The sequence below is a fragment of the Centroberyx affinis genome, unplaced genomic scaffold (genome assembly GCF_046629955.1).
Source record: "Centroberyx affinis isolate AG114_WGS23_722 - 3 ecotype Tasmania unplaced genomic scaffold, CSIRO-AGI_Caff_v1 ptg000209l_1, whole genome shotgun sequence".
NCBI lineage: Eukaryota > Metazoa > Chordata > Actinopteri > Beryciformes > Berycidae > Centroberyx > Centroberyx affinis.
Window position 1 is genome coordinate 14,610 of NW_027278901.1, and position 11,827 is coordinate 26,436.

General features: G+C 44.3%; 1 protein-coding gene across 1 annotated transcript; it reads right to left on the minus strand.

The window, feature by feature from the left end:
• Nucleotides 1–3,704: 3,704 nt before the first annotated feature.
• On the minus strand, nt 3,705–11,186 carry LOC139661483 (E3 ubiquitin-protein ligase PDZRN3-B-like; the record flags this gene model as incomplete). The annotated part of the gene is made up of 3 exons (XM_071539928.1): nt 10,473–11,186; nt 5,651–5,737; nt 3,705–3,812 (listed from the first exon to the last, which is right to left on the minus strand). Coding segments are annotated over exons 1-3 (909 nt in total), but the record flags the coding sequence as incomplete, so codon positions are not given.
• Between the last annotated feature and the right edge of the window lie 641 nt (nt 11,187–11,827).

Sequence of the window (11,827 nt, forward strand, 5' to 3'; positions counted from 1 at the left end):
CCGAGGATTTACAAGGCGACATTTACAAGTGCAGCCCGAGCGTCTCCATTCTCTTCCCATTCTCACACTCGGCAAACCCACACAAACAACATCCCCCTGCGCCCCGAGAGACCAGGCCTAGTCATTTTAGGATTGGGACGCTGGGCTTAGTCATACAAAGCAAAAAAAAAAAAAAAAAAAGAGGGCTTGGAGAGGCTGGAAGATTCACCATCATAATTACCCGGCGGTCATTCTCGCAAAGAAAACACAAAGCGAAAGACTTCTCGCTGACTCAAAAAGTTATGACACCGTAAAGTTTCAGAGATTCCGCATGAGTCGATGTGCAGAAAATGTCAATGTGAAGAAAAAAAAATCTATATTGGAATTCACACATTCACACAGTGCACACACAACATATTTAACAATTTTTGCTTTCAGTAAACAATCAGCCATCTGAAAACAGGATTAGAGAGTAAGTCCTCTAAAAAGAAAGGGCCCCTCATGCCAGCGCAATCCCATGAGTCAAACTGCATCAGAACGTATTTATCAGATCCCGGTGGCAAACACAGGCAGCTCCTGACCGGAGTGCTAAGATTTTTGCAGCTCGCGGAGGGGCGAGCGAAAGCAAACACGACTCGAGGTTTTATGAGAAAAAATGTCTCTGGCTGAACAAGGAGGCATTCATGCGCTGATTCATACCAGCCTGTAGCGCAGTTAGAGGACAGCCATCTGCTATCACACTCCCCCGCTAAGAGCCTGTTATAGAAGGACGAGCCGTGGATCATCATGTACATGTTACATCCATATAGACTTACTGGAACTAACACCTCTACTACAGGAAGGGGAAAACAGCTCTCCGGCTGTTTACAGTGCGGCGGCTCCTGCCTCCTCAGGTGAACTTGCTTTTTTGCCGTTCCGTGTAATGCGATTGGCCCCTTTTAGAGCAGTTGATCCCCCCATAGCGAGGTTATGCTATGCTTATCTCTTTTGTCGTCTCGTATGGCAGATTTCATAGGATAGAGAAAACGACAAAGCGCGTTCATTTCCATAGCCGGCTACAATGGAAAACGGGGGGCGGTGATGACTAAAACTCGAAAACCTGTTGAATCGTCCAAATTCGGCTTACGTAATCACATCATCTTTGAATGAGGAAACCAGAGCAGTGAAAATGGCTGAAAATGGAGGTAGTTGATACACTGTTACCAGATCTCAAAGCTGAAAAGCCTTTATTTGACCTCGGCAATTGGAAAAGTTTACAGACAGGTTTCAGCTTGTGTGACACTCTGATCAAGGCTCGCTCGAGCTGAACTGCATCAGTATGTTTTCCACTTTTCAGACTGCAAATATAAAATAAAGGCTTGTAACTTTTGCCTCAGACCATCTTTGGGTTTTATTCATCCTTGTATCAGCCATTCTGAAGAGCACCTGCTTTCTGCCATGGACATTTCTGATACCAAGTATCGCTCCCAAATCTTTGATATTTTCTCATCCACAGGAGATTGTCTGAGACGTTCACTTTGAAAATGTCTTCCAAGCAAAGAACATCATCAAATGGAATAATAAAAAAAAAAAGCTTCTGCAGATGTGGCGTGTGATTGCGGGTTGAACCAGCCCACTGGAGTCAAATGTACAGGGAAAAAAATTGCTGACTGAGAGGTGTGTCGAGAAACCAGATTTGAAGGGCTCCGGTGGGTCTGGTTTTAAAATGCACACTCCCATGATGCACGTTGTCCCACACAGGACGCTAAGTAGGACAGACCGACAAGCCGTTGGTTTATCAACCCACGGGAGTTCAAAAACACACTGCATGAAACTGCCTCTGGGCCCGTGGTATTAAATTCCTTTAATTCATCACTGTAACCCATAGAGTTCACAGCCCTCATCACCCCGGGTCAAAGATGCAACCCGCACAATTGCAAACCTCTCGTCATGACGGTGCATTTCTTATTGTGGTTCGAAAACCATGACGAGGAACTTTTTCTTTGACCAGCTAACAAAGAGGGACTCGGCGAAATATGAACCGCCTCCAATATCGGTTTTCCTATCCAATGAAAAAAGGGGAAACAACAACTGTGAGCGGTCCATACATCACTATTTCAATGCCTGAATGATTTATTTTGTTGCTTTTTGTCTGGTAATCCCTCACCTCTTGAAAAAGGTCACTTAATAGGGCCCTTCGCTGTGTCCTTAGGCTCTTCATGTCCTTTCTGCTCATGTTTTCTCCTCTTTGGAGAGATTTGGTGACTTGGCCCACAATGGCTCCAAAACAATATGAGGACAAACATGCCAAAGTAAGTGCAACATCATCCTTAAGCAAAATCTGTATTCTGTCTCGCTGATAAAGGGTGAATGGCCATATCAACAACAAACCCTACACAAGACGTCTTCTCGAGTAACCGAGCACACCAGCATCTGGCCCATTAACATGATTCCCCCCAGAAACCCCAACCTCCGTGCACTCACTCACGCACGCACACCCACGCAGATGCTCATGCATGCACGCAAACTCATAAAAACACATACACACGCATAGGCACGCACGCACACACACTTAGTTCCAGCGGTACGCATTCATGTGACACATGAGCTAATCCCTCTTGCCGCAGCAGCTAGCGGCCCACTCGGAGGCCCTGTTGGTCTCAAGTCACCAGGCGCCAAGTGAATTGCTGTCGCAGTTCGGTGGCTCAATCTGCCCATTGTTAAGGAAGCTTATGACAAATCTCAATGAGCGCAGAGGCTTTGAGCCACTTGATTCTGTTACTTGAAGAGATTACGACTGAGGACTAACATGTCACATCTTAGTTATGGGCCTTGCCATATTTACAACCGCAGTATTTACAACCACTGCATGAGGCTTGTGTCAAAAGACTTGTGGCATTTTTGTAAGTAGTTAGCATTAAACTGCATGAACGACAGGATAGAGTGATCAACAAAGTCCAGATGTTGGGAGTCTTCTCTTCTTGTAAACACTTTGCAATGGAAGTACACAAACATCTATGTAGGCACTGTGCCGGTCAAAAAATGCTTTGGGGTAATTTAACTGAGGTTTGACAATAACGTCTGCGACAAACCATATTTGTCATCTTGCGGCATGCAGTAATACACACTTGTGATCCACATAAACCTCTCAGTTCAATGCATCCATTGTGCAAGATTCTGCTTGACACCGCTCTATAAAGGCAACCTTTGTGATGTTGATTTTTTCAATGCATCCCTCAAGTTGACCCCAGGGTGAGCTGGCCTTTCCACACTAGATTCTGTTTAAAGGCGAGAGGAGGATGCTACACGGCAGCTCTGTCATGAAGGATTTGTCAGCGAGGACGCGAACACAGAGTTCTCTCTCACTCGGCAAACCAAAGACAGACAGCCTCGCCTCAGGTTTATCTCATTCCATCCGCAGCGCTGCCCCACTTAACAAAGCCTCCGCCTGAGTGTTGATTGCTAGAAGTACACGTCGAAACATTTTGCCGTCTATAGGGTTTATTTTCTTGAGCTGAAAAAAGTCCAAAACGCAAGCGCTTACGCAATGAGTCATATTTGCTGTTGAGCTGGAGTTTCATTGTCAGAGGTCACCAGGTCACAAATATTGAGTGATTGTTAAAAGCAGGTTTTGTGTTTACCTTCTGTCACAACAGCTGTCACATAATCCAAGTTCTCTGTCTACATCAACTGCTGTTTTTTTTTGTTTTTTCCATTCACATGAAGCGCCACAGTCAGTCACATACCTCTATTATTCTGTCGTGGATTTGAAGGCCTCCTTCCTTATCCGCTGGACCTTTCTCAACGATCTTGGATACAAAGATCCCTTCATTCGAAGTGCCGTCATTGTCATCCTGTTGAGGAGATGATGATTACTTGACATGAGAATAAAAAAGCACATTGATCAGAATGTTCGGGAAAACGACATAACTAGCGTGTAACACATTTATGACAGCAACTACGCAAATGCAAAATAATGAAATCCAGTGTTTGTTCTTATCTGCAACAAAGGAAATGTTAGGAGCATTCTTTTGAACTCTCAATGAAACTTGGTAACCTACTTTAAAAACCCCTGGAGATATTATGCAGGCAATTGAAATGGCTTGCCATTTGAATTGTCGAGTATGTGAGTCTTTCTAGTTAACAGCCACTGCCTGTGGACCTCAACAGCCTGCAGTGACTGCCATAGTTGCAGGTGCTTATAACGGTGCTGTGGCTGTGCCAGGATGGGCTGCCACTTCACATGCTTCCCAGGCCTGGAGCACTGACCCTGGCCTGCAGAGAGGCTAAATGTTGACTGGACACGTTGGGATGGATATGAGGTACTCTGCATCTATCACTGTGGCTGTGACCCCGATGTCAGAGCTAAGATTGGCTGAACAAAAGCTGCTGCCAGCATCCCTCTCAGCTCTCTCTTCAAAACCACATGAAACCCACTCTAGACTCCCGCTGAGCTGTGCGACACTACTAAATTTTAATGGGATACTTAAAGAAACCTCAGAAGTCACGCTGCGAACGCTGTAATTAATTATTTCTGGTCTGCTTCCTCTTTCAGGCTCATCATATACTCAGTGTTAACACTGCAGCGCTTTTCCACAAATTGCTCACGGATCTGATCTAAGGAACTGTGGTAACAGGACTGTGCGAGGAGCCTAATGATTTGCCATGCATCACCCCTGCCTTGTGAGTTGTGGACTAACTCCAGCACTTAGCCCTTGTGGAGTCCACAAAAGCAGGCAACTAATTACTATTAGCCTAGCACCAAGCTATGCCAGCATAGCCCAGCCACATCTAACACGTGTCAAAAGCTACAGGGATATTAGCTATTTCCATTTTAATTAACAGTTTCTTGCATAGTAAACTGTTGATTTTAGACTGCCAGTGAAGCAAGAGCCAAGCATAATCTCTGCTCTCTTATGGTTAAGTTTGATACATGATTCTGTCAGGAGACCTGGAAGGGTCCCAAATCTACAAGACCATAGAATCAGGAAAAACACACTACTTTTATGTTTAGATCTTTTTATAGTTTCCTGCTATAAAAAGGTTTTACTGTGATAATCTATGTCGCTACAGCAAAGTGCGTCACTGCGGCTATAGAAAAAACAGCCCTGCAACAGTCCCAGTGAAACAGATACGGAGAGCACCATTTCAATGGGAGCTGCATGCACACACCAGAGAAAGAAGCTCCATGTATGGAAGACGCAGTTGTAACCGGCGTCGGGATATTTTGAACCCCTTCAGTCAGCAGACCTCGGGCATCATTAATGAATTACACATCAGAGCCTCGGGACAGAAAGCACAGTGGCCGTGAAAGGTTCAGCCTGGGATAAAAGACCCTTTCCACTCCTCTGTGTTTACCTCACCACTGAAATCCCCTCAATTAGAGACAAAACAACTGTGGTCAAAGCCATAATCCCAGATTTAACTCTCATAAAAGTAATTATAGTTTTTTTATCTGTAATGCCAAATCCGCTAAACCAGACCAATATATAAACACAATAAAACTTGATAGATGCGGTCTATGTATCCACAGACTTGAAAACATATGCATGACTGTCTCAGCCATGTTAGTGCAGAGAAAGTTTGTGGTGCGTGGAAGTATGTGCTAGTCATTCCTGAGTTGCCATATGACACTTGGCTGATCACCGGGGGAGATGAAACCTCCAAACAAGAGATCTGGCTTTGAACCTACCGCGCATGGTCGTCCTCCTATGATGTTAAATCCCAGAGATCCGCCCTCCCGATAGAGGACTACTGTCACGCCTTTCGTCTCGCCTTCCTACACACAGACAGACAACAGACAAGACAAGACAAAGACACATGAATGAGGACATGGCAGGACGGTATTCATAATAATCCGTTAGTAATTCCAGTGAATGATTGAATGATTAAACTGGAGGAGAAAAATGACCACCAAATTATTGACCTGATTAGAGGATGACAGGAAAGCTAAAACACAAAAATGACCAATAGAGGAAGATGCAGGGGTACAAGGAAGTAAATAACCCCCTCCTGTACACATTATGGGATGATGTGAAAGTGTAGCAGTGAACAATTTGGCTGGATCATTCCTCTCTTTCCCATGTCAATCTACACCATTCTGTACGACTTACTCAGCCCTAAGACCAGAAGCCGTTAAGTGAGCGGTTCAAGGAAAGGCTAAGGCCCCTTTCCTCTCACAAACCGTTGGCCCATGTATATTAATACACCAAAAGGCCTCTGAGTCAGTGGCGAGATGACATGAAGAACTCTGGGAAACTCGCGCAGTCAGCTCTTAATCAGTTTTTTTTAAAGGGGGGACTTAGAGGGAGGTACTAGGAAACATAATTTCAGCTGCCATTCCAGCGCGCCGCAACATACAGGGACTAAATATAAAGCAGATATTATTGGCATGTACAGGGTCCCGGCTGCCATATAGGCCGTATGCCATGTTGTGCATGTCAGGCCACGCAGGAATGTGCGCTCCTGCACCGTGTCACTGCAACATTAGCAGCACATGTTTCCACATGACGGTGACTACAGCCCGTTATTGTAAACAGTAACGACCCATTAGCGAGCAGATAGTTGGGCATTAAGTGAAAACATGAATATGACTATGACATTTGAGGAATGCAAGCTAAATAAGTTAAAAGCATATCAGATTATTCTCTCATTCCAAGTGAGCCATGTTGACTCGGCTGCGACCCACAGAACTAATTGGATAAGCTTTTAAGGTGTTTTCGCATTTAGTCCGTGAGAGCCATTAAAATGAACTCAGAGTCATTAAGGAGCATTTTTGGCGCATCTGTGAACACTCTGGACAAAACTGTAATCCCTCAGAAATGAAGTGAATCGCATCGGGAGGTGGTCCTTTAACTAAAACCTTAGGTATGCCTAGGTGATAAAAAGAAGAAAATGTTCCTATGCAAAACTTGATTATATAGGCATACTGTGGGGGAAGAAATGGGAGCGATGATAAGTACCAAAATATAAAGGCGAGGTTAGTCTAAGTTTATGGAAAAAGAGGAAGAAGACGGATTGTTACTGAAGAGAGAGAGAGAGAGAGTAAAATGGGAGAGAAACATGGCCTCCTGCTCACTGGTGCCTTGGCAACTGACTCTGAGCCTTCACCTCATCACCAGTCACACTTTCCGAGTCTGTCCTCCATCATGCTGCTTCCCCTCCGTCTGCCTCTTAAAAACACTGTGTCTAATTATAGTGTGGGGAAAGCTGAATGAAGACCAAGTAAAGTTTGACAGGAAAATATTATTGATTCACAAACTATTGGCCTGCAATCAGGAGGCAGGCACTTAGTGGCTGCTTGAAACGAGATGTGCAATAGATGGAAAAATGATTCATTCATGACCGGAATAATCGGTCAAGGTATTTCAGTGAGCTTGTGAAAGATGTGGAACGTTTGCTTTCTATTCAATTAGTGGAGCACTACTCAGTGAAGATGAGATTCACATACATAAAGGAAATAGGTTTTCAATTTTGTGGTGAGATTAATAACTTCCAGTGAGTTCTGGCAGGAGGGTGATTGATTTTCAACATTATTATGATGGAAATTGCACAGTCAAATCTCTGCCATACCCGTTTGACACCCGCGCGTTGGCGATAACTAATGGGCTACAATAATTTTGTTAAATGATCTCAAAGATCCGCGCTTGAAAATTACACCGTGATTAGCCTAATCAGTTTGAGCCCGTGATTACCCAGATCAAATTCAGCGGAGGGCCAATCTGTTTTATGTCTCGTGATTTTGATAGAAGCTCTTTATCACATCATGAAGCATAAACATTGTCACCCGAAACAGCTATAAAAAGGGGCTCAGTTCAAAACAAAGATCCGAGTCTGAACGGGAAGTGTGACAGCAATCCTAACAGAACCAGAAAGAAATCTGAGCTCTCTTTTTTTGTTTTGTTTTTCAATTCTCATTAGCTCACTTAAAGAAAGCCAAATTCTGTTTCTTTAAGCAGTGCTAGGACTACTAAGAGAACACACCCTTGCTATCCAGTCAGTTATTCCACATGACCAACGTTGTCCTCAAACTCTCTCTCAGTCGCTGCCTGGCCGCTAAAGGAACACATTGCAATCCTCCATCTGGGCCAGCGTAAGCCTAAGCCAAACCCATACAGAGTGACTAAGACTTGAAAACAAAAAAAGTAGGTTACCTGTCAAACGTTGCGCAAAGTGATGCGCCTATTTCCCCCCTATTTGGCGAGCAAGGATGTCATAACAAAAAATATCAAATAGGCCATAAATTGCGGCAAATCTGATAACAACTGATCGCTGATAGCACAAGCAGAAAGTCGGGCCGGGGCTCAGAGAGAGTTGCAGTGCAGTGGCAGTCTGCGAGCCGCCCGCCTCCCACGGCTAATTCCACTTGTGTCGCTCTATTTCATACTGCCATGTGTGCATTGAGGTTCTCCCACCAAGCAATCCTGTTCACTGCTTGACTGGATCCAGAGAAAAACTCTTTACAGGGGGAAAAAAAAAGCCTTCAAACTAACCACATTATCCATAAAATGTTCTTTTCCCCCTTCCAACCTGTTCTTTCTCTTATGTGGGCAATTTCTTAAACAGTTCCTATGCCTTTCGTATAATGTGTGAGTGTCTGAGCAGGGGGGGGGGCTTTCTTCATTCTGTTTACATTGAGTTTCACTGATAATAACGCGGTTAACGTATTCTCCAAGGTTGGATATTAATATAGCACTGTCAAATAAATTATGATAACCAGCATGCACTGCAGGCCGAGCGAGCGTCTTTATACCAGCATGAGCGATTTCACCATTTCACTGCATCGCTGGTTTTGGTGTGCAGTTTACCAGCCTACCGGAACAGATTTCACGGGAATTGAACCCATGATGAACAATATGAAATCACCAAGTGAAAATAAAATGTTTGAGATGGTAACATTAAAGTCTGTCATCTTTGAAATATGTCAGTTAGGCAAGATGTGCCTTTGTGTTGCTGTGTACTAATACAAGAATATTAACAAAATTCAGTTAATAGGTGTAAACTCAAAGTAAAGGGAGTTCCCATTCGTCCACATTATTTTCTGCAGCTGGACTGTGAGGAGGGAGTGTGTGTGTGGGTGTGTGTGTGTGTCATGTGTATGTGAGTGGGTAGTAATGCAATAGCTCTTCATCTTCTTCTTCTTCTTCTTCTTGGACAGATTTTATTACCAAGCCTGATCACAATCTGACCACTCCCTACTGCTGATCACTGTGGCAGGGCATTAGCTACACCCTGCTGTTCATACTTCCACAAATGAACTGACTTATGGACTTCTACATCCTTGATGTTTATAATTGATAATTACAGGAGGCATTAGGTTATTAAATCTGAATCAGAAAATGTCAAGGCTTACTCTTTACACCAGGGGTTCCTTCTTCCAGACATATCAGCCCACAGACTTCCATCTAAGAAGATTAGTTGTGATTATATACAGTATGATACAGATACTGTGTGATTTAGTAGACTTCTACATCTTTTTACACTTTAAGGGAAGAGAGGGAACAGTTGAGAAGGATAACTGTGATCAAAACACACCATCGCATTGTGCAATATTCCAAAAATCTTGGTAAAATTCTCCTTTTAGTTGTTACAATGCTTGGGATCTCCTTCAAAGACCCCTAAAGGTCCTACAGGCTCCTACTTTGGGATCCACTGCTTCACACCATGCTTATTCGTATTAGGTGCTATTACTGCTGTTGCATTCTATGACTATAATTTGTTATTATTGTCTCAGGGAAAGGGCGAACATCTGATGACAGAAAGTTTCAAACAAGCAAGCTGCGAGGAGGCAATATAACTGGAACCTGGCTCTCGGTGTGTACAGAACTGCAGTAAATATTTGGCCCTGCCCCCCCCCTTGACTGCCAGCTGGCCAGAAGCGCAGCTGACATCCATGTCTCAAAGCAGACAGCAAAGAAACAAACTCCTGAGCAGGAGGACTGGCCTCCGCAAAACCCCTAAAAAAACTCCTGAAAACCTGAGAATAAGAGGGAGAATCCTCAGAGTAAGCTATGGGCTTCAAATGTCTGACTTTCATTCCTATTAAGTAAACAAATACTGTCCAAACAACATGCAGGCCCAATAACCTGGAGATACCAATTCCTATACTGCAAACAAATACTGTATGTTGAGAGAGATGTTCCAAAACATACAAAATTGACCCCGAAAGGTATTTATACATGAAGATGTCACTCATTTGAAATGTATTTCCAATTAGAATTTAGAATTAGAGGAGAAAAGTATTGTTTAGATAGACTTGCAGATACATGTTTAGGGAGAAAATGTATTGAATCTACATGTACAAACACATTTTTTATATGCATTTTGAAACACATCTCTAAACATATTCTAAAGTATATGAATTTTTTATGAATGCATGCATCTATTTTTTTGCAATATGGGAACACAAGTTATCCCACAGATGATAGGCAGGGAAACTAAGGGCGAACAGGAGAGGAGAGGGGAAGAAAAAAAACTCTTCAGCTCCCTGAAACTGGAACTCCTGCTGCCTTTACCTTGCACGGGAAAGCCAGCGTCTTGGTGAGCGAGTCGATCCTCGCGCTGTACTCGGTGAATTTCTTCTGATACTTCAGCGCTGTCATCTGCAGCTCGTTGTGCACGGCGGAAAGTTGCGCCAGCAGCGACTTCTCCCTCTTGTTGGCTTTCAGCGACTGCTTCTTCAACTCTTTATCCAGGCTGATAACTTTGCCGTGCAGCGCGCTGTTGTGCGCCTTCAGGGCTCTCAGGCAACAGTGGCCGCTGAGCTTCTGCTCCTTGTGGGTGAGCATCAGCCCACAGCCGCTCTCGCAGATCCCCACCGGCCTGTAATCGCACGTCTCGCGCATGTGAGCATCCATGTCCTTCAGGCTGAGCACCTCGTTGCATCCTTTATTCCTGCACTTCGCCGGGGAGTAGTCGCACATCTCGGCGTGCTCGGCCAGATGCTGCAGCCTCACCACTTTCTCGCAGCCTCGCGCATGGTTGTCGCACTTGATCTCCAGCTTCAGGATCAGGCTCTTGAGCGGCAGGACGTGGTTCAGCTCTTTGGTGGAGATCCGCTGACATTTGACGGGGCAGCTGCTCTGCTGCACGACCCAGGGCAGCACGCAGCCGGCGCAGAAGACGTGACCGCACGGAGTCGTCAGCGGGTCCTCCAGGACTTTATTGCACAAGTTGCACTTGAAGTCCGGGTCCACGGTCCCCTTGAAGCGGTCCAACTCGAATCCCATGGTTTTTCTTTTCTTTTCTTTTTCTTTTTTTTTAAAAGAAAAAGTCCAAAAGCCAAAAGTTTGGGATTCGCCCCCTCCCTCCGCAGATCAGAGTAGGAGCAGTGGGGCGTTTAGCTGGTCATTGGTGGAGCGCTTACAGACAGACTACAAGCTCTCTTCACTGTCTAAACTAAACTAATTGACCGAGACTTTTGGTGCGTTCAAGTGCTCCTCGTAAGCTGCTACTTCCGAGTACACAGGTTGTAGGGCGAAAATACCACTTGTGGCGGTCGGATATGACAAAAAGGGACCCTGTAACAAAAGTCGTTTTTTGGTGTGTGTGTGTGTGTGTGTGTGTGTGTGTGTGTGTGCTTGTGTGTGTGTGTTGTTTCATTTTAGAAATCAAGTGGAACTGCAATATTTTGGCACAATGAAAAAGGCACAATCTGCATCAATCATGTAATTACACAGATAGATAGATAGATAGATAGATAGATAGATAGATAGATAGACCTGTATTTTACCAAGGAGGGCCAACTGAGAGCTGAGCTGTCTTTTTGCAGCTATACAATAAAAATGTGAAGAGGTCTACACAAAACAGACACATGCCTACACATTAAAAAGAGACAACACATTCCAATAGACCAAGTAAAAACAGGTAG